The sequence below is a fragment of the Dipteris shenzhenensis genome, chromosome 17 (genome assembly GCF_047967505.1).
Source record: "Dipteris shenzhenensis isolate YYH24624 ecotype China chromosome 17, Dip_SZ_1.0, whole genome shotgun sequence".
In the NCBI taxonomy this organism is placed as follows: Eukaryota; Viridiplantae; Streptophyta; class Polypodiopsida; order Gleicheniales; family Dipteridaceae; genus Dipteris; species Dipteris shenzhenensis.
In genome coordinates this window covers 19,011,499-19,037,752 of record NC_141612.1, presented here as the reverse complement: position 1 = coordinate 19,037,752, position 26,254 = coordinate 19,011,499, and the positions used below count along the sequence as shown (strand labels likewise).

The 26,254-nt window shown below is 43.2% G+C and overlaps 1 protein-coding gene across 3 annotated transcripts in view; it reads right to left on the bottom strand.

Moving 5' to 3' along the window:
• Window positions 1-4,940: 4,940 nt before the first annotated feature.
• LOC147891802 (calcineurin B-like protein 3) overlaps window positions 4,941-26,254 on the bottom strand; it is a 207,927-nt gene continuing 186,613 nt past the window's right edge. For all 3 annotated transcript variants that reach the window (XM_087388485.1, XM_087388486.1, XM_087388487.1), the window contains exon 8: window positions 4,941-5,568. In XM_087388485.1, coding sequence (XP_087244611.1) covers window positions 5,101-5,568 — 468 coding nt within the window. In that variant the 3' untranslated portion in view covers window positions 4,941-5,100. The remainder of the gene's footprint in view (window positions 5,569-26,254) is intronic.

Below are 26,254 nucleotides of genomic sequence, written 5' to 3'. Positions count from 1 at the left end.
GCTAAAGTCCAGGCTCTGATACCATGTAAGAAAATAATACAACGTCTGTGCTTAACAGATAACAGGATCTTGTATGCAAGAGAGAAAACAAGATAGTATGGAGAATCAAAAATTTGATTATTGTAGAACTGATACAATAGATGGCCCTGCCTCCCAACCATGCGCCCCTATGAAAGAAGCTTTGATGGCGTGCTGGAAACAGTAGAAGATGGAGGCTGGATGCTAAGTAATCAGGGTTGCTATAGCCAGTGATGAAATGGGCTTCACGGGCTTGCTCTTATATAGTCACCAGTCGTAGTCAGTTAGGCTCAATTGGGTGACCGACCCAGTCCGCCCAAAACGGTCGACTAGGGGTCGGTCTCGAAATAGGCCACCAACCATACGATAGAACCGATGTGCAAAACAGAGCAACTAACCTACGGTCTTTGTTCGGCCCAGAGCCATCTGGGATCATTTGAGGCTCCAAACGGGCCTCGCAACCCGAGAATGAGCTACCTCGGGAAATGCTCCGTCTACTCTCAGTGTGGTCAGTCAAGGGATGCCTTCCCACACTTGCATGTAGCCTAGTTGGCGGTGTGCCAACTCTATCTCACAAATCAAGCTTCACATCTGCGAATTGCTACTTTGAGAGCAAAACTATGGACAAAGCTTGATGCATTTATAAAGTTGCTTAGACAAGATCAAACAGATGAGCTTTATTATGAGAGATTCAGGACAGCATTGGGAGAATTCATATCATTGATGGTAGAAGCATGGGGGAAGTCACATATTACACATTACATGGTAATCCTCCTTAGGCTGAAATTTTGTGCTCTAAACTTGAGTCAGTTTATGTTTCTAATACAATGTTTTTCTTTACAGCATATTCTTTATGCACATGCACCATGGTTTGTGGAGCAATGGGGCCCTCTGTCCATTTGGAACACTCAAGGAATGGAGAAATCATACTACAAAGCAAAGGTAGCATACTTCAAGAATACAAGGCATGGGGGTGGTATCGCGCGAAGCAATGCACTACACAAAATGTTCGATTGGTTTTATAGATGTCTAGAGGCTAGGACTCTCAAGCGCGATAAGGTAGAGGTCTCAAGTCTCGCAAAAGCAGTTCAACATGTCAAGAAGACAAGGAGATGTGCTGCTTGGAAGTCCTCAACAGGGAGCCAAGGGGTTGCACTTTGGTTGCAATGTAGAGTCAGACAAGGGAGGCGTTGGTTCCTAAGAGAGCCCCAAATGTAAAATGTTTGATGAATAAAGTTAACACTATTTTAAGTCAATTATAGATTCCAAAATTCACAAATTTGTTTGGTAATTGCAAAATTGCATGTGCGACATGGCAGGGCGGAGGGGTGAGTGGGTTGGGAGGGAGGGTGGTGAAGATTAAGTATTACCGAACTGGCGACAAAACACTGGGGGGGAGGAGGTGCACTCAAAAAACCCTAAAGTGCTTTAAAAAAGACTATATAAAGCACTTCAAAAACCTAAAATCCCTCATTTCTATGACACGAGTTAAACAAACTGCTAGACCCACTAGACGTCGTTTATATGCTACCCGTTGTTCTCCTCAGAACGCCATGGCCTCTGAACACACTGCAAGCCCTAGTGGCCAAGAGGGCAATGATCACTAGGGATCTGAAGGCGGTTCTCATCATCAAGAGTCCAAGCAACGTGAGTCCCCACCATCCCACTCTCATGGGGGATCCCAGGGATCTCAGCACCATGAGGAATCCCAGCATGATGAAGGATCCAAGCACGATCAAGGGTCCTCTCAGTCCTTTCACACAACTAACTGTGGAAGTAGAGAGGTCTCCCAAGAGGGGCAAAATAGTCCAATCAATCCTGATCAACTGCCCCTCCCTCCTCCGTGGGGTCCTGACGTGGAGCATCTAGACGAATAAGGGGAGCAAGAAAGGCAAAGAGAGGAGATGGAGAGATTACAGGGGCCACAATAAGAGGAAGTATTTAGCGGGCTCACAGAAATAATGAACCTTGGCCCCAATCCTCCAACCAAGTAGACCGCACGAAAGAGCACCATCAACCCTCTGTGCCTCGAGATTATCAGATATGAGGAGCCTCTAGTACGAGCTGAGCAAGAGCCTCAGCCTACTGTCTCACAACCTTGTGAAAAGGAAAAGAGACCAAGGACAAAGCAGACCCCTAGGTGCAAGAAGCCACCTCAAATGACCCACCAGACACAGGAAGAGGAGTATGAAGAGGTGGTTGCAAGGGAGGAGAGGCGAAAGAAGCTCAAAGCGGACAAGCGGCCATGGAGCCATGTCCAAAGGCCAGCAGTGCAGGGTTGAGAAAGAACCACACCATTGTTGAGTGTGCAAGGAGAATGATGCAAGCTAATGACATTCTTGATAAGTATTGGGCCAAAATGGTTTGCATTATGGTTGTTTATTGATTGAATGAATTTTATACTAATGTTCTATGTGATATGGCACTAGAGGAAGTATGGAGTGGACATAAGAGAAATATCCAGCATCTTAGAGTTATTGGATCAACCACCTATGCTCATGTATCAAAGGGCAAGATGGATGAAGTTTGATTCCAAGAGTGAGAAGTGCATTATGGATGGGTATGCAAAACAACATAAAGCTTATAAGCTATACAGTCTTGGAACTCATAAAATGTTTGCTTCTCGTGATGTGGTGTTTTATGAGAAGGTAAAGCAAGCTACTTGCCATCATGGTTTTAGGGAATTAGATGGAAGAGTAGACACACAAAGTGGTTGACAATGCCAAAGATGTCGATTTGAAGACATCCAAAAAATGTGAAATATTTGATGACATGCTACCTACCATGAGTAGTGGTCATCTACGGAATGAGGGAGCACCTCCTAGACATTTTACAATTCTCATTTAGAGAATGTGTCTCATGGTTAGTAAGACAAGAAGCCACATCATCTAGACACATACCAAGGTGGGCAAAGAGGGTGGATGAAGCAAAGAGCATTGTCAAAGGATACAAAATCTACAAGATCGCAAATAGCTTTTAAGTGTTGCAGAAAATTCCAAATCGGTCTTTTGAGCTACCTAATGCATCCTCGTTTTGAGAGATACCAACAACAAGAGCAAACAAACTAAGCAGTTGCCAAAAGAACCTAGTTGACCAAACCCTAGAGGCAAGGCATAAATTTGTAAGATCCAAAACAAAAGCTTCCTCTTGATAATCTCGCTGACAGGAAAAAATTATTGCGAGGGAAAAATCCCAATGCCAACCTAGAAATACCTGACTGAGGTACCTCTCTGGATCCAACTGAACCAAAAATCCAATCCCTAGTCTAGGGAAGGTTGATTACTGAGCCAAGATCCATTGGATTTATGTGAGTTAATCAGAGCGCTTTCTACGAGATAGAAGTGTCCAATGCCAATTTGAAAGAATTAAAGAGTCTGAGCGGAGGCATCCAAGCATACGGTTGTATCACCTAAAAATTCACTATCAAGCAAATCCATCCCATCTGATAGACAATCTCAAGCCTAGGATCCTACACTAAGATCTCAAAAAAAGATACCTAGCCTCTACCAAAGCAATGGGGCGTGGCATCCTTGGCATACAGATCTGAAAATCTAAATATGTCCCAGCTAACTCCCCCACCATGGGCTTTCTGACAAAGTGAAGCTAAGAAGCCTAGATAAACAATTGTTGGACTAGTTCATAGGTCGTATTGCTTCCGATTCTATCAAATTAATCTATCCATGTGATTCTTGGGCCTCTAAAAAGGGATTTATCAACATTTTATGTTACGTTTGTCCTCTTTTTGGCTGACATGGAAATGATTCTATATGGAAGACCGCCTTTGACAAATTTAATATACTATCTTTTAAGCGGTAACCTCAAATGCCCAAAGTTCTCATTTTCACTTTGAGATGACTCAATAAAATAATTTAGTGTAAAACCAGATAGATGGAACATGTCCTTGGCAACCATGCATCTAAGAACCTTGTTACACTTAGAATCATGTACTTTCAATCTTAAACTACAATAAAAAGATCTGCCCAATATGTATAGATAATGGGTAATGCTTCTTTACATCATACAAGTTGACGTCAAGCAGGAGATAGGTCATCTGTTTAAAAAAAATGGATCACTCTCCACAGATTTGCTTAGGATTGACACCATCGTAAATTAAATTCAAGGTACATGACCCCAGAATAGAAGAATTACGCAACACAACAGAATGCATATTGGAAACGTGCAAGATAATCCCTAACTTGTTGTTGCATTACCACGGCCTCTAAATCTTGGTAATCCACACCAGGAAAGTTTCACAAAACTAGCCCAAAAAGGGTCTTGGCCATTGACCTTCAAAGTTGATCGATGGATTTGTTGGCATTCGCCTCTACCCTCCCATGCACAATAAAATCCTCGTCTTTGAAAAATCATTATGAACATTAGGAGTGATGGGCCGAAAAACGGAGGAAAAGGCCAAGTGTATCCCCTAAAGAGGCATCATGAAATCATAGAAAGTAAATCTATGGAAATAATACCAGGAACATTGCTTGGTGCTTAGCATACTAGCCCCTACGAAAAATACTAAAAAGCACTTGATGGACCCTTAAAATACAATGAAGGGGAGGAACAAGTTTTGTTGCCTATGTATGCATCTCCATATGCACTAAGCATGTGAGCAAGCACATGTGCACACATTGTGTGTGCACGCGTGCATGCGAGTGCAGGCGCATGCATATGTGTGTGGATGGGGGTGTTGGCATAGGTGTAAACGTGGATGCGCACATGCGCGCATGTGTGTTGGGGGGCGAGGGGGAATATTCTCTTACCTAATGAAAGAATTCTCTTACCTAATGAAAGAATGCATGTTTCTCAACACGAACAAAACAATCTATGAATCAAGAAAGAGAAATCTAATGACCACAAAATATTGATTTATCTTGAAATTAAAGCAATGATTTAAACTAAGATTTTAAAAATAACATCAATAGGTTCAAATTCAAATATCTTGTACAATTGGTTACTTGATGTTGCATGTCTCAAAACAACTAGCATTGTGTAATAAATACATAATAATCAGAGTAGTTTTTGTCCATAGCTTTCATGGACAAAGTCAATTGAAAGTACTCTGATTTGGGTTTGTAAGGGCTATTTAACTTGATCATGTGGGAACATGTAGGCGATGTTGCCATTGACAAAAGAACCTTCTTGGAAATGTAGCTCCTGTTGCTGTTGATAGCGCTTTTGTTTCAAAAGAGACAGCTTTATCCTTGTTTCCTTTATTTCCTTTGTCAAGTCAATCTTTCTCTTTTGAAGAATTAAATTGAATTCTACACAACCACCTATTGGATGGGCTTCTCTTATTTGAGCCTCTTGAATCATGGTTTCAATTGCAATTCTTTGTTTAGAAGGTTCATTTATGCTGTTCAAAATCCTCCGTATATTTTTAACGCCAAAAAGCTTGTGTACACTCAAAAATTTATCCATCTTACTAGTAGGGAAAAAAAGAGCTAATGGGCACTCTGCTAATAAGCACTTCCGACGCTGGAATTTGCAAGCAGCACAAGTGTGATGACGTTGTGGATTGTCAGATATGCTCATATCCAATAAGAAATCCTACATTCATCACAATGAAAATGTGCTTATTGAAGGGAGATGCAAAACAAAAACAAAAGGCATACCCTCAAAGTTTTAAGAACATCTATGCTTCTTTAAAACTTGTTGCAACACTAGACTTATTTTTGTAACATTGTACCATTCATACATAACATTTGTCATAGTTCAATATTGATATCTGATGGTGTGACTTAGGATGAAAATGCTTTACAAGATTTCACTACACGACCAAATCTTTCTAAACCTTAGTGCTTTGAATTTTAGCTAGCAAAATCTGGCTACATGGCCAAATCTTCACAAACCACGGTGCTTTGAAAGGGAGATAGCAAGATTTTTCCACACAACCAAATCTCTCGAGACACTGGTGCTTTCAAGAAACCATCAAGATTTATCCACACAACCAAATCTGCTTAGACCTTGGTGGTTTGAAAGAAGCCAAATCTCCACATACCCTGGTGCTTTCAAAGAAGCCCACGAGATTTGGCCACATGGTCAAATCTCCCCATACCCTGGTGCTTTGAAAGGAGCCAACAAGAGTTGGCCACATGGCCAATCTCCTAAGACACTAGTGCTTTGAAAGAAGTAATAAGATTTGGCCACACAGACAAATCTACTCAGACCTTGGTGCTTTCAAAGAAGATAGCAAGATTTGGATGCACGGCCAAATCCTTCAAGACTTGGTGACTTCTTTCAAAGCACTGAGAAGATTTGGTTGTGGCATTCTTTCAAACTTGGGGAGATTTGGTCATGTGGCTAAATCTTGTAGGCTTCTTTCAAAGCACTAGGGTATGGGGAGTTTTGGCCATGCAACCAAATCTTGCATGCTTCTTTCAAATCACCAGGTTCTGGGAGATTTGGCCGTGTGGCCAAATCTTTCAAAGCACTAGGGCTTGGGAAAATTTTGCCGTGCTGCCAAATGTTGCTAGCTTCTTTCAAATCAGTAGGAAGATTTGGCCACATGGCCAAATCTTCAAACATTCAAATGTTAAATTTAAAAATTGAAAATTCAGATTTTAAAATTTAAAATTTAAAGTTCAAAATTCAAAATTCAAATTTTAAAATTTAAAATTCAAATTTGAAATTTGAAACAAAAACCTATGTACGACCCTAGACCGACAAGAATCCACAAGGCATTGAATTTTCATAACAAATAATATTCCAATACAATCATGGGATTGCTTTTAATTGGACAAGTATGGTTCTAGATAAACACATCAAATTCAATATGATCTACGAAAGAAGTCACAGGAAATTCTTGTTTTTGTGAGCCCACTCTCCTGCTACCACCACTTTCATTGCTTTGTCTCTCTGTCTGGTATGTTTCTTCTCGTTGCTGTTGTGTTTTACTTTGATAAATTATATTGTTTCCCAAAAACTTTTCCATGTCCTCAAAATGTATGTCTAAGACAAGCTTTTCACTCTTGCAAAAGGATTATTGGAGGTCAAAGACCACAAGCACATGGAGTTCTGATGTGTGTCTTCTCACTTGCATGCTACATTGATCCAATTGTGTGTGAAGTGCACCAGTGTGTGGTGGTGTCTAGGTTGGTAAAAATAACTCACAACTACCAAAATGACAGTAATCTCACTTTGTGCCACACATAATGGACACATAATAAAGCCATCTTCAGATCATAGTTTCAGGCACACTCGTACTGTTCTCTCAAACATCAAAAACGTTTGTAACATACTCATATGTTCCAAGGAAAACATACCTTACCTATAGAAAAGACAAAAAGAATAGACCCAAGAGCCCACCCTTTTTCTTTCTTGTACATGCTTCCTTGTGTGATTCCCAAAAATACTTGGGACTCTTTTCTACTACACGTCCCCTTTCATGCCTAGGGTGCAGCCCATGTTAAAATGGAACACACACTGCATTGTAGATACTAAGGAATGCTCTTTCCTTGATCATGTATTCGAATTGTTGTATTGTAGATTCTACGTCCATGCCCATATATGCCTGCATTGCCCAACTATAGTCCTATCTCGAGGAATGATAAGCTTAATGAGACTTTTCAAACACTCAAGTTTAGGTGAAAGAAGCACCTATATTGGCTCTACCAGAACCTACCCGACCATTCGTAGTTAAGGCGTATGCTAGTGATTTCGCAATCGGCACAACCTTATTCAAGAGGACCAAAATCAACAAGAATTTGAGCAGATGGTACACTTTCATATGCAGGAGATGGAAAATCTCAAAAGGGATCCAAGAGCTCAACATTTGTTTCAAGCAGAAAATATGTCTAATGCAGCTTATGATGTGCCAATATTGGCCAGAGGCACACTCTCGTGTATAACCCGAGAGACAGGGATCTCATAGGAGACGGTCTCATAGCAGGAAGAGATCAAGGCATCATCACCGATCTCCAAGTCCTTCACCGTCTACCTCAAGCTCGGCTTCTGTATCTTCTTCTTTATCAGATAAACCATCCAGGAAAAGAAGGAAACACAAGAAGTTTAGGAAAAGCAAGTCTTCCAGAGAAACCAAGGAATTCAAAGATGGAGGTAAATCTGTGAAGTTTATGACCTATAATGGACAATATGGTCATACAAACAAAGCATTGCAATTCATCAGGCAGTTTGATGCTGCATTCGGTACAGAAAAGTTTTCAGAATCCTCCAAGTTAAGAATGGTCAGTTTGCACTTGACAGCGACAGCTAGTGCATGGTGGAGTGCACAAACCACAGATGGGTCAGCCCCAAAGAGGTGGAAGGACTTCAAGAAAGCCTTCTACCAGCAGTTCATGCCTAAACCGTTTAGAGATCATGTTCTTCAAGATTGGGACAGTTTGCATATGGATGCAGGAGATACAGTGGATGTGTACAACCAAAAGTTTTGGGATGCTTATTTGCAGGTTGCACCTTTCAAAAAGATCTCCAAAAAAACCCAAATGAGAAAGTATAGAGCAGGTCTCAGTCCAAGAATGCTTTGGGGCAAAGAACATTCAAGACCTTATGCATTCAGCTTCAGTAGCTAGTCTTGTGCCGTTACAAGATCCATCCACAGTACTATCCTTGCATGCAGGAGGTGCTAAAAACTGATTTTTAAAAATTAGAAAAGAAAGAGTATCCCAAGGTTGAAAAGAAAGGGTTTCACTTTCAGAAGCCGAGCGGTACTCAGTTTTCGAAGTCATATAAAGGCAAATCCCCATTCACTCTTGAACAGATAGCTGAATTTCGCAGAGATGGGAAATGCTTTAGATGTGGGAAAGAGGGGCATATGGCTGCCCAGTGCCCTGAGAAGCCTTCGGGTTCTAAGGAGCAAAAAAAGCCACAAGTACCACCGAGGCCAATGGTGGGAGCAGTCCCAGATGTCAGACCCAAAGGAAAAAGAGCTTTTGCTATCATGGGGAAAGATAAGAGATCACCAAGCATTAATCCTATTTGATCCAAGGTCTACAGACAATTTCATATCTGAAGATTTAGCAGTGTCATGACAAGAGAAATGATTATTTAGTCCTGAGATTAGGGAAAAAAACTGAAGAGCTAGGTAGAGCTCTTGATGCTGATCAAATGTTCCAAGGGAATCCAGTGCAAGTTACTCCTTTGATTGAAAAGCTTCGTGTCCATGTACAGAGCTATGTAGATCAAGAGGACTTCTTAATCTCTCCTCTCAAGTAGCATAATGTTGTACTTGATACACCATAGTTCTATCGAAAGGAAGTAACGATAGATTACCCTGAGAGGGTGCTGAGTTTTATCCATAGGGGGAAAAACTAGAGTTTAGTTGCCAAGAATAAAGGGGAGACTATCCCCATTGTATTTGATGTTACATGTGGTAAAGCAATAAAGTCTGCAATTTCTGCGTACATGTTTTTTGTAAAAGAAAAAGAGAATGATGCTGAAATGAATGATGCTGACAAAGATAAATTTCAGTTTCTGTAAACTTTAAAGATTGCTTTTCCGATGCTTTGCCAGGGGAGTTACCCCCAGAGAGACCAAAAGATCATCAGATAAAGTTAATGCCTAGTAGTGAGCCACAAAATAGACCACCTTAAAGAGTCAGTGCGACTCAAAGAGAGGAGATTATGGCTCAAGTGCAGGACTTGCTATCCAAAGGGTTGATTCAGCCCAGCTCATTTTTGCTCACCAGTACTTCTGGTACAGAAGAAAGATGGTTCTTTTCGAATGTGCATTGATTATCGTGCATTGAATAAGATGACTATCAAAAATAGATTTCCGATACCCCGCATAGATGATGTGCTTGACCAGCTCAGAGGAGCAACAGTTTTCAGCAGGATAGACTTGAAGAGTGGCTATCATAATGTCAGAATACAACCACAAGATGTGCATAAGATAGCTTTTCGCACTACATTCGGGTTGTATGAATACTTAGTGATGCCTTTTGGGTTGACAAATGCTCCAACCACATTCAATAGAATGATGGATCGCATCTTCCGAAAGTACAGGCTTTTCACGGGTACTTTCTTTAATGATATCCTAGTCTTTTCAAAGACAGAAGAAGGGCACAGGGAACGTCTTGCTTTGGTATTTCAAGAACTTCGAAATCATCAGCTTTTTGCCAATAGCAAGAAAAGTGAATTCTTTTTGGAAGAGATCCATTATCTGACGCATATAATATCCAAGAATGGGATACAAATGGATCCTGCAAAGATCCGAGCCATCCAAGAATGGCCTGAGCTGAAAACTGTGCATGAAGTCCGTAGTTTTTTGGGACTTTGCTCCTATTACAGGAGATTCATCAGGCATTTTGCTGATATAGCAGCTCCACTACATGACCTTACTAAGAAGCCTTCACATGGGGAATATCACAGAAGAAAGCATTCAATACACTCAAGCAGAAGTTGACTACAGAGCCTATTCTTGTAGTCCCGGATCTTTATCAACCTTTTGATGTTGATTGCGATGCCTGTGGAGAGTGTGTTGGGGCTGCATTACATCACAATGGACTTGTAGTAGCATACGAGAGCCGAAGATTGCGTGATGCTGAAAGATATCTGGGAATCTATCAAAAAGAATTGTTGGTTGTAGTTCATGCTGTGAACACATGGAAGCATTATCTTTTGGGTGCAGATTTTACTGTTAAAACAGATCACCAAAGTCTGAGATATTTTTTAACTCAGACAAAACTTTCCGAGAAGCATATGAAATGGGCAAATATGCTGTCAATGTATCATTTTCATTGTCCATACTCCAGGAATTCGGAACAGAGTGGCAGATGCCTTGTCCCGAAGACCCCAGGTCAATAATGTGATTATTGCTTATCATCGGGACCTGGAAGGCATGAGGGAGCAATATGCTAATGATGCAGACCTTGGCAAGATTTTACAGCAAATGCAAGAGGGGCAGTCCACCAGTCACTATTCCTTCAAAGAAGGGTATCTAATAAAAGATGACTGCCCATGCATCACCCAGGAGATGAGGAAAAAGATTTTGGAGGAATGCCATGCACCTCCCTATGCTGGACATAGAGGAATTACAACAACAACTCTAGCACTAGAGAGGTATTTCTTTTGGCCAGGGATGCGGAAAGATATACATCAGTTTGTTACTGAATGCCTTACGTGTCAGAAAGTGAAGTATGATAGACGAAAGGCACCTGGCCTACTTTGCCTCTTCCCGTGCCTAAGGCACCATGGGAAAGTATTACAATGGACTTCATTTTTTATTTGCCAACATCAAAGTCAGGGAATGATGGGATTTGGACTATCATTGATACATTCAGCAAGCAAGCTCATTTCATTCCGGTTCGCAAAACCATAAAGGCAGATCATATGGCTAAGGTTTTCATGGCACAGAACTTTAAGCACCATGGTATGCCTAAGTCCATTGTCAGTGATTGAGATCCCAGAATGACCAGTCTATTCTGGAGAGCTTTATTTGATAACATGAGGACGAATCTGAATTTTTCTTCTTCTTTCCATCCCCAAACAGATGGTCAAAGTGAAGTAGCAAATTCTACAGCATTGGATATGCTGAAATGCTACGTGGGTGACCAAGATTCAGACTGGGAAAAGTACCTACCATTGGTAGAGTTTGCTTACAATAATACAGTACACAGCTGTACAGGGAAAGCCCCCTTTGAGGTCATCTATGGAAAGGTGATTCTGCCACCTATCCTGAGGACCAAGGACGAAATATTTGCAGCTGATCAGTTTGTGAGAGACCTCCAGAAAGCTTATAGCCAAGTCCAAACAGCAATTGAAAGGTCTCAAGAGAAGCATAAAAGAGCTGCAGATAAGCATAGGAGACAGTTAGATCCCAAGGAAGGGGATTGGGTACTTTTAAAGTTCGAGAAAGCTAGGCTCCGTAAGTTCAAAGGCAAACAGAAAGTGTATGCAAAGTTATCTCCCAGGTACTATGGCCCTTTCAGGTTATAGAAAGAATAAATGAGGTTGCATACAGGTTAGCATTGCCACAACATTGAAGGATTCACAATGCATTCCATGTGAATCTTCTAAAGAAATTTCAGGGGCCAGAGCCTACAGAAGCAATATCAGAGGATCCACCAAAAGTGGATGAGCTAGAGGAGGTTCTTCAGCCAGAGCAGATCGTGTACCATACCATACGCAAAGGCCCTCAAGGCAAAGAATTTTACAGGTACGTTGTAAAATTCAAGAATTATACGGCATTGGATGCCAAGGGATGGATGAAGATATGTTGTCCAATCATCCACAGCTTTTGGATGTTTACAAGGAAGCTTTTTAGTTGAGGTCAACTGAATAGAAGCCGAGGGGATGTCACCACAATGTAAATATCCTAAGTCAAAGTATAGTTGACCATTTATTTGATCATAATTAAAGAGTTTTCCATCTGGGTTAATTATGGTCAAAAGGGTTTTTCTATTGGTCAAAGAATTGACTACGGTTGAAAATACTTGACTTCGGTCAAGTAAGCCTAATCTCGATCAAGAAGACTTGGTTTATATCAAGAAGGTTAACTGCGGTTAACCAAGATGTGCCAACTTCGATTGGAGAGTTGTGCCAACTTCGGTTGGAGAGACTTGACTATAGGACGCTTGGTCAAAGCCCCTCATTTATGATCAAGAGCATTGACTTTGGTCAACCAGAGAATAAATATATTTTTTTATATTTGTTATGTGTGCACATGTGTTCAATGGGGATGCCCACCGTGACTAGAATTAGTCCACAGTGTGTTATTTGCATGCAAAGCGCTAACAATTAATGGATACCATGGTGGTGCGCTTTAATTAATTGTTACAGGTACTAGGAAGAGTTATTTTCCTAAGCGCAATGGAGCGTAACAAGAGGCTAGGAGGCGGTTCACGTGACCAAGTGCTTTGAAGACTCCAGAGTTGCCCTTAGTGGCATGTAATTAGAAAAGTAATGTAGAGTTTGACAAGTGGCTTGTTGCCAAGAAAGAGAGCCTAAGAGCTCATGTAATGAATCATTCACGTTTGGATTTTTAATGAACAGCTTCCACGCTGTACTCATGTACTGCATTTTCTCTCTGATGAATAAAAACCTTCGGGGGGGTCCAGCCCGACGATTTTGTCCTGGGCCTAGTGTATTTGTAGAGAGAGGGAGAGAGGGAGAGAAAATGAGAATGTCTTTGCTGTCTTTTACGAAGGAGGTTACATTGGCTGACCTAGCAGTTTCATAAATTGACCCACCCACTCTGTAAAACCTGACTGGGGGGCACCCTATTCTGAGGCCTTTTGACACGACTTCTAGACTCTTGGAATCTTGGACGCAAACAAACACGGATAAGCGACCATAGAAACAAGGAAGATGGGTGCAGGCTAGCTCACCACCCAAGCATGTCGTCTGTGAGGAAAAGACTCAAGAATCGGGATGTCCCCTCCGAGCCATAAGCTGAGCTGCTGGCACATCTCCTAACCAGCCCGGCGTCCCATACCACAAGGTGGCACCCAAGGGCCTTGAATCATCCGCTGGGTTTGGGCTATGCTAGGAAGCAGGTACGGGTCCGCAATGCGATCCAAGATCCAGACCAGCAAGGAGGAGCTAAGCTTGCTCGGACTTGCATACTAAAAACTAAACCCCTGGGCTCCTTATATAGGCTTGAGCCCAGTGCTGCAAAAAATAGCAAAAACCCTAATTCAAAACCTAATCCATCTGTGCCCTTGCAACTCAACGTGAGAATCGTCTCCCTAGCCCCAAGCCTCCCCAAGCTTCCTGATCTAAGCACACGTTAGTTATGCTCCATGGAAGGTTAGTCGATGTCTCCCATGTAGAATCCTCCTCAAGAGTCAACACTTAATCTTGTATTGAGTGATCGTCCTATTTTTTACTTGACGTTCACGAAATCCAAGAATACAACCTCTATAAGTTCTTGAGGAGTGACCAACTAATCCTCACCCACCAGGACTTCCTTTAGTCTACTGACATGGAAAACTAGATGAACTCTAGAAGCAATTCTAGTTCATATGGAACTTGTCCAATTCTTCTTTTGATCTGAAATGGACCACAGTATATGGGGGATAACCGTACCAGTACTTAAACTCTTAGATTCCTTGGAAACTTGTAAAAATACCTTCATTCCTTCTGAGAACTCTCTTGGCAAATAATGTTTATTAGAATAAAATATGTCCCAATCTTGGGCGCCCCTCAAGAGAGATAAAACCAACGAACTATATTTTCATCCAAAAGGACACAATACAAAAGGAGTCCAGAGTCCCACCAAAGCATGGTCCTCTTTCCTTACCAAAATGTTATTCTACTACCTCCATGGCAATTCTAGATCCCTAAGCCTGCATGCTCCTCGTTGAGTTTCTATAGACTTTAGTCATTGTGCCTTGATCCCTGCACCTTGCTGCTATGAATGTCAGGCTAGGTGTGCAGCCCCTTCCAAGCTATGTCTACAGCTTTTCAGCCTCCTCTAGACCTCCTAGATGTAGGTCCTATTGGTGTTAATCTGCTGCTCCAATCTGCTGGAGCTCTACTGCTTAAGTAGATGAGAAATGTGCCCCAAAACAGGCTGTACACATGCTGGACTTCCTCATGGCATGCCACGTGGCATTGCAGAAATCTCTGGTATAGATTCATGTGCTCCGACCTTGTTGCAGGAACCTCCTTGCATCCAGGTACTCCTTTTGACTGTACTGCCCACATGGCAGCCATGTCCTGCCCATGTGGCAGGCCCATGCTTTCATCTTTTATTGTTTGTATGCTGTCCACATGACAGGAAATATGCCGCTCATGTGGCAACCATATCATTTCTTGGCTCACCCCCCCCCACCCCCCTAATGCTCTCCTCATATGGGGGCTTACAAATGCAGAGGTGACCATACAAATTCCAACACCCCCTCTCACCGACACATCTTGGCCTGATCCCAACTCATCAATGAAGATGCTCTAGTAGCTCCCATGTCGTAGCCCTCTGGACACTCTGGTGTCGTTTTTGTCGCTTCTTGGCTTTTCATCCAGTGGCTCCTACTCCAGTAGGTTCGGTCCCATACAAGCAAACCATTATACACAGGTCCATCTATCCATGCAAACGAAATATATGTTGGGTAATCCATGCAAACGAAATATATGTTTAATAAACAAATCCGCCACTTGCGGGGCACTAACAGACTCTCTAGTTGGAATGAAGTGAGCCATCTTAGTAAGACGATCAACTACCACAAGGATAGAATCATATCCACCTTGTGTCATAGGCAGTCCTACAATAAAGTCCATGGAAATGCTCTCCCACCTACCTAGTGGTATTTCCAAAGGTTGTAAAAGTCCGGGTGGCTTCACCCCCTCTGCCTTACTTACCTGACATGAAAAACAACGTGTCACAAATTCATGAATATGTTCTTTCATTTTTTGCCAAAAGAAATCTCGCTTCACGAGATCATATGTTTTCTCGACTCCTGGATGTCCAGCACATGGGCTATCATGGCATTGTTGAATGACTCTCTGCTTGAGATCATTCTAATTAGGTACTACTACCTTGCCATTTCTTTTCAGCATACCATCTCTTATGGTATATCTTGCATAAGTTTGGCCTTTTCTGGATGCCAGGTCACCCTTTTCCCCGGGTTCAAATACATGAGCCTTAGGCTAAAGGCTCTGGATGAACTCGTCCACCTTTTGAGTTTCTCTAATCTCGGTCATTAGAGCACTCTCTAACACCGTGAAACTCATATTATGCATGATGCGTGACAATGCATCAGCAACTTTATTATCCTTCCCTCTTCGGTACCGAATCGTCAAGTTAAACTCCTGCATGAGTTCTGCAAACCTAGCTTGGCGGCCTCTCAAGTCAGGTTGTTTACAAAAATGTTTCAGAGTATCATGATCAACATCAACATAAAACTCTGATCCATACAAATTATGTCTCCATGTTTTCAGAGCATGGACAACAGCATACAACTCTAATTCATGAGTTTGCCAATTTCGTTGAGAGGGAGAAAGTTTCTTGCTTTCAAAGGCTACTGGCCTTCCCTCTTGGAGGAGAACTGCTCCTACCGCGATGCCACTTACATCGGTTTCAAGAAAAAACAGTTTCTGGGGATCAACTAATTTTAACACCGGACCTGAGACCACATCTTGTTTTATGGTGTTAAAACTCTCATGTTGATTCTGTCCCCATATAAAAGGTACTTTATCTGAGGTCAGATCAATCAATGGCGATACTATTTCGGAATATCCATTGATATGCCTTCGATAAAATTGGACAAATCCTACGAATGATCGCAAAGCGGTCAAACTCTGAGGGATAGGCCAAGTCAGTATCGCAGCCACTTTCTTTGGATCCATTTCTACCCCCTCAGGAGTAATAATGAATCCTAAATATTCAAGTCTTACCATACACAGTACAGTTTTCTTTTTATTTACATAAAGACTGGCTTTCCTCAAAGTATTGAACACTATTCTTAAGTGTTCATGATGCTCAGTAATACTTTTGCTGAACACAAGAATATCGTCAATAAAATGTACTACAAACTTCCCGATATACGCATATGACGAATGTAGCTGGAGCATTGGTAAGTCCAAACAGCATTACCAAAAACTCATAATGTCCAAACCTGCTTCCAAAAGTGGTTTTATGCACATCATCGGCTCTAATATGGATCTGATGGTAGCCACATTTAAGATCTATCTTACTAAAAATTACGGCCCCATGTAATGCATCTAGCAAACCATCGATCCGAGCCATCAAATACCTATGCTTAATAGTGATATTATTCAATGCTCTGTAATCTATACAGAGGCAAAAAGTATCATCTTTCCTTTTTTTTAATATCACTCGCGAAGCAAAAGGTGAGAAACTGGGTTAAATCTGCCCCAGCTTGAGGTATTCTAGTTGTCTTCGTACCTCCGCTTCTTCAGTAAAACTTAACCTATAGGGAGGTCTATTTACAGGTTCTACCCCCGGGATTAGTTCAATCTTATTCTGAACATTCCATTCTGGAGGTAACTCATCCCTTAAACAATCAGAGAACTCCCCTGCTATTTGATCAACCAACTTGACCATCTCTCCATTTTGGGTAACATCAGTGCTAGCCGAAGGACCATCAATCGACTCTACCGATGCTGTACAAAGAAACAAAAACTCTTCTTGAGCTTTTTGAACTTTACGAAAACCAACGGTCCTTGAGATATATCTTTTTCACCTCGTAAGACATACAGCACATCATTCATCTTGAATTGATAAATGTGCTTTTTCCAATCTATGGTTGGATTCTTCCTAGAATGCCAAGCCTTACCCAGGGCTATGTCTGCGTGAGCAAGCTTTGTCATTTCAAAATCAAGCTTCTCAGCATAGTCCTGAATTCGAAGTTCCAACTGGATAACCCTTAGGTCCCATACTTCAATTGAACTTCCGTCTGTCATTCTGACTGTATATGCATAGTCAGATGGGCTAGTCTTTAATTTCAGCCTCTTTACAAGCTTGAAGTTAATTACATTGTGCGTTGACACTGAGTCAACACAATGACGTCATGATTGGCTACTTGCCCCTTCATCTTAATTAACTCCGTATCGTTAAAGGCTGTATAACCTGTTGCTGCGGGCTTTGATAGGACATTATCAGGTGCACTAGTTACTAGCTTAGCAACAGACACACATAACAAAACAAGTACTGACCTTTAAGAAGATCCCGCTAGCTGAATCTACATCTGTTTTGCTTTGGGACTTTCCTCCATTTCCACGTCGCATTCTGAGATCACCATCTCAGCCATCCGACGATCCTTATTTCATGGACAATCCCTCCACTGATGAGGCTGAAGGCATCCAAAATACAAGCCTTCTCTCCTTGCTTTTTCTCTTTGCTCTGGGTTCAAATAAGACTTCGACCAAGCCTGGGCTGCCATTGGTGTTACTTTTCTTTTCACTCCAATGGTATACTTGGTTTAGGAGTCTCAACTGGCTTCGCCTACTTGGCTTGACTACTAGGCTGTGAGGCACTCCCTTTGCTAATCCTCATATATTTTGTCAATATGAATGAATTTATGTTCTTAGTTTGGCATTGAGAAGATTACTGATGTTATCTCAATTTTCAGGACGCCATGGAATCAGTTTGCGACATGTAAAGGGGGTTGAGGTGATAGCATCGGTGTAGATTCAGCACTAGGACACTACATAGGAATGCTTGAGCGCGGTAGCCTAGTGTGCTTCCATACTTTGTTCTCCCCTTATGGGAAGGAGGAGATGACTAAGTACAGGGCACTTTCAAAGCTAGTCTCCCTTGTGCCTTCACCCCCTTCTGTGCGCAAGTGTATTTTGGTGAGGCGGGACTTGGCACTATCTACTTTTGGAGAGAAACTAGCAGGAAGAATCATGGCGGTTCTTCTTAAACCCAGTTTTCTTCGGGTACTCATACCAAGTCCCAACCTGCACAAACCCACTTGGTCTGTTCCCTTTGGCATTCTCATAGTTCAGGGCTATGGCAATTGCTTCATCTAGCGTGTTTGCATACTCAACCCCATCTTGATCCCATCATTCAGTCCAAAGATAAAATCTTTTACCTGGACTAACTGAGGTAGAGGTTCATAAACTTTTTGTTAGATATCAATGCTCCACTCTCGTGTAACTACGCGGGAACCAGCTAACTCTACTTGTAAGCCCCCCCATATGAGGAGAAGGCATTTGAGTAGCTCGGTTATCCGGTAGGTCCTAGTTTGGACACCAGATGGGGGCCATGTGTGGCCTGATGGCTGGACGGAGTTGACACACTGCCAACTAGGCTACATGCAAGTGCGGGAAGGCATCCCATGACTGACCGCACTGAGCATAGACGGAGCATTTCCCGGGGCAGCCCACTCTCAGGTTGCGGGGACCGTTTGGAGCCTCAGATGATCCCGGATGGCTCTGGGCCGAACGATGACCATAGGTCAGTTGCTCTATTTCGCGCCACGGTTCTATTGTGTGGTCGGTGGCCTATTTCGAGACCGACCCCCAGTCGACCGTTTTGGGCGGACTAGGTCGGTCACCCAATTGGGTCTAGCCGACTACTAGTGGTGGCTATATAAGAGCAAGCCCGTGAAGCCCATTTCATCACTGGCTACAGCAACCCTGATTCCTTAGCATCCAGCCTCCGTCCTCTACCGTTTCCAGCTTGCCATTGAAGCTTCTTTCATAGGAGCGCACGGCTGGAAGGCAACACCATCTATTGTATCAATTCTACAGTAATCAAATTTTTTATTCTCCATACTATCTGCTTTTCTCTCTTGCGTACGAGATCCTGTTATCTGTTAAGCACAGACGTTGTATTGTTTTCTTACATGGTATCAGATCCTGGACTCTAGCAAGAAGATTTGGTAGTGTGTTTCTGTTTGCGAGCAAATTGTGAGAGATGGCCCAGCCCGCAAGACTGCGAATCCCACCGTTCAACGAAAGCAGAAAGTTGGACGGCTCTAGCTATCCAACTTTAAGGATTTCAGCGCAATGCTTCTGGAGGAGGAGATGCATCAAAAGACGAGGACTGGAGAAGATTCGGCTTTCTGGACTAGATCAAAGAAAGGCAAGGGTAAGGACTCTGGTAACCCATCTTCTTCTGATAATAAAAAGAGAAAGAAGAAGATCAAGTGCTTCTATTGCAACAAGGCAAGGCACAAGCAGAATGAGTGCCGAAAGAAGATTGCAGATGAGAAGAACAGAGTAAAGAAAGAGTCTAGCAACAGCGCGTAGGCAGTACCAGTAGAGCTGTTCATAGCAATTGAGGAGATTTGCATGGAGGCAGTTCATGTACCTGCGGATGAACCTTGGATTATTGACAGTGGTGCATCGCGCCACATGACCAGTCGAAAGGATTGGTATACCTCTCTACAGCCAGTAGGGAATGATATCCTGGTAGCAGTCGGCAATGATGAAAAATGTCCAGCAAAAGAAAAATGTACGATTGCTCTCAAGTCAGATGGAGTTGTAAAACAGTTGTCCAATGTTCTTTATGTGCCAGATATCAAGAGGAACTTGTTGTCCGTTTCTGCGATCACGGATCGAGACCTCAAAGTTCACTTCGATAAGAATGGTACACAGATTTTGGATCTTCAAGGGAAGGTCGTTGGTAAAGGTACACGGCGCAACAACATCTACGAGCTCTCAGCTTTCAGTGCTCGAGCGGATGTGAAGAACACTAAGCTGTGGCATGAGAGGTTTGGTCATCTAAACCTTAGTTCTTTAAAGGAGATGCATAAAAGTGGAATTGCAGACCTACCAGAAATTACAGATCTGTCCGATGTATGTGAAGCTTGCATGATGGGCAAGCAGCATCAGCATCCCTTTCCTAAACAGGCCAGCAGGGCAAAGGCTCCTCTAGAGCTCGTTCACACGGATCTCTGCGGAAAGATGGAGACGGAAGCTTTGGGTGGTTCCTACTACTTTATGACGTTGATCGACGACTACAGTAGAAGGATTGGCTATACTATACTTCCTGAAGACTAAAGACGAGGCTTTTAGTAAGTTCAAGGAATGGCATGTATGGTCGAGAAAGAAACGGGGAGGAAGGTGAAGAAATTGAGATCAAACAGAGGTGGAGAGTTCACATCAACTGAATTCGAAAGTTACTGCAAAAGTCACGGGATCAAGAGGCAGAAACCCCCGCCACATACATCACAGCAAAATGGAGTAGCAGAACGCAAGATGCACGTCATTTGTGAAATGGACAGGAGTATGATGAAAGGGAAAGATTTGCCAAAGACTTTCTGGGCTGAAGCATGGCACACGGCAGTTTACATTCTGAATCATAGCTACACGAAGGCTATGAACGGGATGACTCCACTGCAGGCCTTTTCTGGTAAGAAACCTTCAGCTGCACATTTCAGAGTTTTTGGATGTGACTGTTTTGTGCATGTCCCTGATGCTAACAAGACCAAATGGAAACCGAAGAGCCAGAAGTGTATTTTCTTGGGCTACAGTGAAGAGACGAAGGGTTACCGTCTCTATAACCCTGTTACCAAGAAGGTAAAAGTAAGTCGCGAGGTGATCTTCTCAGAACAGCCGCATCAATCGGAGGAGGATGCTTCCTTGCCAGACAACCAGGACCAGGATATCCATCCAGTACAACCACCAATAGCAGACCGAACTCCCCTAACAGTGCTTGGGAGGATTCAAGATAAAGAAGAGCAAGAAGAGCCCGCAAAACCACAATGGCAACGGCCATTCCTGAAGTGGGTAAAGCAGCTTTTGGACGGCAGAGAACCTCCAGCCACTGAGGAGGAACCATCCGAACACCGCCGGTCCAAGAGATTAGAGGAGCAAAGAAGGACGCAGGAACACTTGGTCAACTACGCGTTGATAACAAAGGTGATCCGTGCTGATGAGCCCAAGTGTCTTGAAGAAGCACAGGGTGATGATAGGTGGATGGAGGCTATGCAGTCGGAGTATGGCTCCATAATGAAGAACAACACTTGGGACCTTGTGGATCGTCCACCAAAACGCAAGGTAATCGGCACCAAGTGGGTATACAAGACCAAGTACAAGTCCGACGGCACGTTGGATAAGTACAAGACTCGGCTCGTGGCAAAAGGATTCGCACAGGTACATGGTTTTGATTATCAGGATACTTTTGCTCCCATAGCTCGACTAATCACAATTCGCAATGTTTTGGCTTTAGCTGCCCAGGGAAGTTAGCCCGTGTTTCAAATGGATGTAAAATCCGCCTTTCTGAATGGAGATCTCAAGGAGGAGATATACGTGGAACAACCACCAGGTTTTGAGATCCCCGGTTCAGAAGGTAAAGTCTGTAAACTGAAGAAGGCACTTTACGGGCTGAAACAGACCCCACGAGCATGGTACCAGTGGATTGATGCCTACTTTCTGCAAAATGGGTTCAGGAGGAGCCCATCTGATGCAAATTTATATATCTTCGGAGAAGGAGGCAAGTGTATGATCGTGGTCCTTTATGTGGACGACCTTATCATAACAGGAAACCATGAAGAGAAGATCTCGCAAACAAAGCATTTGCTAGGAAGAGAGTTTGAAATGACAGACCTCGGACTGATGCATTTCTATTTGGGGATTGAAGTCTAGCAAGAGCCGAAACAGATCTTCATTTCACAGCTGAAGTATGCTGGAGAGATACTGAAAGCATTTGGCATGGCTGAGTGCAAGACAATTGGTACCCATATGGAGGTTAACGTGAAGCTCTCAAACGAGGATTCATTACCACTGGTGGACGAAGCGAAGTACAGAAGGCTTGTGGGTAGTTTGATTTACTTGTGCAACACACGGCCGGACATCAGCTTTGCGACTGGTGTACTAAGCAGGTTTTCCAATAAGCCCTGGGAGAACCATTGGAGGGTAGGGATGCGGGTGCTGAAATACATCAAAGGCACACTTAATTATGGCATCACCTATACCAAGGGCAACATCTTGACCGGATTCTGTGACTCGGATTGGGCAGGAGACGTGGATAGCAGGAGATCAGTGACAAGTTACTGTTTCTCACCTGGATCTGGAGCTGTGTCACGGGTCAGCAAGAAGCAACCTACAGATGCTCTTTCTTCTACCGAGGCTGAGTACAAATCAGCATGCTTTGCTTCTTGCGAGGCAGTGTGGTTGAGGAGGATTTTAGGGGACATGGGTGCAGTGCAGAACAAGCCTACGCAATTATCATGTGACAATCAGAGTTGCATGGTGATTGCAAATAACCCTGTGTTCCACGCTCGCACAAAACACATTGAGATTCAATATCACTTTGTACGCGTGTCCGACTACAGAGAATGCTGCGGACATCTTCACGAAGGCTCTTGGAAGAGACTTGCTGGAGAGGCATCTTCATCGACTTGGCATTGGGCCGAAAAAGTAAGTTCACTTGCAGGTGGACATTGAGGGGGAGTGTTAGATATCAATGCTCCACTCTCGTGTAACTACGCGGGAACCAGCTAACTCTACTTGTAAGCCCCCCCATATGAGGAGAAGGCATTTGAGTAGCTCGGTTATCCAGTAGGTCCTGGTTTGGACACCAGATGGGAGCCATGTGTGGCCTGATGGCTGGACGGAGTTGGCACACTGCCAACTTGGCTACATGCAAGTGCAGCAAGGCATCCCATGACTGACCGCACTGAGGGTAGATGGAGCATTTCTCAGGGCAGCCCACTCTCGGGTTGCGGGGCCCGTTTGGAGCCTCAGATGATCCCGGATGGCTCTAGGCCGAACGGTCACCGTAGGTCAGTTGCTCTATTTTGCGCCACGGTTCTATCGTGTGGTCGGTGGCCTATTTCGGGACCGACCCCCAGTCGACCGTTTTGGACAGACTGGGTCGGTCACCCAATTGGGTCTAACCGACTACTAGTGGTGGCTATATAAGAGCAAGCCCGTGAAGCCCATTTCATCACTGGCTACAGCAACCCTGATTCCTTAGCATCCAGCCTCCGTCCTCTACTGTTTCCAGCTCGCCATCAAAGCTTCTTTCATAGGAGCGCACGACTGGGAGCAGCGCCATCTATTGTATCAGTTCTACAGTAATCAAATTTTTTATTCTCCATACTATCTGCTTTTCTCTCTTGCGTACGAGATCCTGTTACCTGTTGAGCACAGACGTTGTATTGTTTTCTTACACTTTCTCTGAACTTATCAATGTATTCCGCCACTGATAAATTTCTCTGACGAAGGTTTTGATACTGATCCCAAGCTCGGGATGCTTCGTCAAGAGATAAGAAGTGTTTTCTAAATTCTTTTTTAAACCCCTCCCAAGTAGTGGATGCCACTCCATCTTTCTCCTGTTTTATCCACCACCTATCCGCTGCCTCATTAAACATATGGGTAGCCTCGTGGATTTTCTTCATACCATTTCTGATTTCACAAATGGCGAAGGTCTCGTCCCATTTGTGTAACCAAGTCTCTATGATATCGGAACTACGGTTAGACATCCGACCAGAATACTTTTCTGGCCTATAATTGGCAATATTAGGCACCTTAGCCCTCCTAGGCTCAACCGTATGAACACTGGTTTCAGGCTCCATTGGAGATTTACCTTTCTCTTCACAAGATGGTCTAGTAGACATACTATGAACCATTTTCCTGAGCTCGGATTGCTTTACATTTTCTTGCAATTGTTGAGCTAAAATCTGTTGCAAGGCATCCTCCAATAATGCAATTCTACCAGACAATGTATGGCCTGCTGAGCGCGACACCTGCGGGGTCGGCCGGACTCCCGATTCTACAGGATCTACCCTTGAAGTTCCACTTTCATTTAGGTCGATTGGGTTTTTTTTTTTTTTTAATAGCACTCTATATAAACTCTAAGTACAAACTGTCACAACTTCCCTATGCTAGGGAATGCCTGCAATCCAGACAACTACAACTTCGCAATTGAAAGAACTACGCCTTTCCTATACTAGGGAGATATCAGCAATCTTTAGTAACGGGAGATAACCAAACCCACAATAAAATTTCGAAACTCAAACAACTCCGAGGCATAAAGAAATAGAAAGCTCCCTGGTCCAAACTTCAGTGTTCAGGCTCCTGATCGCCTCTATTCGACACCATGCCCCTTCGATACATCCAAATCCACTCAAAAGCGCCTCTAAACTGAAGTTCCATCAAGTTCCGTCATGTTCCGTCAAGTTCGGATGGAAAAAAACGGGATTCCGTCAGTGATCGACGAATTTCCTTAATCAATTAATTTTTTCCCTCTTGGGCAAACTGTATTGCAACCAAGCTCCCCATGCATGTAGCTCCGCTTGACTGCCAAATCCCGATCCCACGACTAGCAAAGCCAACCACTATCATAGCGCAGAAACTTTGCAAAGCAGCTGATCCCACGATTTGAACGCTAACAGTCTTCCGACAGTTTCTTAGACATACGATACAATAGCTCTAGCTTTTGCCGATGCTGAAAGATGACGCCTAGCTGTGCCAAGTCGGTTGACGTGCGCTAGTAAAAAGGAATTGTATGGATGAATATTACTTTACGTCACTTCCTAAAACTCCGGTTCGTCCATGATCAGCAACAGACCTTTCTTCATAATATCACCCACGTTCACGACGAAGGCATGAATCCGGATATTAACTACCCGTCGTGTAATGCATCGACGCCCTCTAATACCAACTATTACAATCACTAACATATAACATGAAATCTCTTGCTTGCATATTCCACCAAGCCCCAATTCCATGTACATGATAGCTCTATGCACTTCTCCAATAGAATTACGGCAGCAGCAAGAACGCTTCACCACAGTCTTGGATCGACGATCACCTTGACCGCTCTGATACCAAATGAAACGACTAAACCATTAACGCCAAACTTTTCCTGCAAATCACAGGCGTAGGCACAACTTCCACCCAACCAACCCCTACTGTAGCAAGCTCCTAAAAGATACGTAAGTAGGAAAAAAACTTGCATGCTACACATAGAGCCCACATATCCCTAGATGGATCTAGTCCGCCAAATGTCATCATTTGAGGGCATCTCCTAAATGCATCATTTACCCCTCTCTTGGAATAACATTGAAATCATTTGCCCCTTGGCACCTTTAATGCATTTAGACCCCTTAGCCTTAGATCCACCTAGTCTTGTGCCATGTCACCTCACCAAGGACCTTGACCTTGATTCCTTTTGATCATTTACGTGAAACCTAAACAAATATAATACAAACATTTATCCTTTAAAGGAAAATGTCCACTGACCGTTCCAAGGTCATGTTACCTCAACTTGAGCGTAACATTTGTTCTCCCGAGCCTCTTATTGCAAAAGCAATGGTCCAGCTCCTCAAATGTGACTAGCACCGCTCTTTGCCCTGCAATCATCATGGTCACGAAATTATTGTAGCTCCTCGAAAGCATGCCAAGCAATAGCCGAGCCATCCTAGTCAAATCCGTCCTTTGACCAACTGCTGCCAGCTCATTCCTTGTTGTTCAGCTTGTACGTGTCCCTCAAAGTGATCCAGGCTTGAAAGAAGTGTCCGCCGTCCGTATGTATCTATCTATACCAATCAAACCTTGGAGATCCCTATGAAAGAAAGGGAAATTGTCCACTAGAAGGCAATGGCTGCAAGATATGGTAGAAGAGGAGTATAGCACAAGGGACGGAATTCAGCCAAAAAGGAGAAGGATCTACAAAGCTTGCGCTAGGTAGAGATGGCAAATTGCACGAGAATTTCACCCAGAGGGCTAGCAATGATGGAAAAATCTGAGAAAAGGATGCCCAGTGCAAGAAGTGAGAATAGTGCTACGATGTAGTAGACTGTGCACTCCAGAATCTGTCCTAGAATCGCTTCCTGCTAAATTGCAATGAAGATAAGCTATGCGGGGCTTTGAACAAGGGAGGGTACGGGTTGTAAAACTGCTTGCCTGGGCTTTTGGTT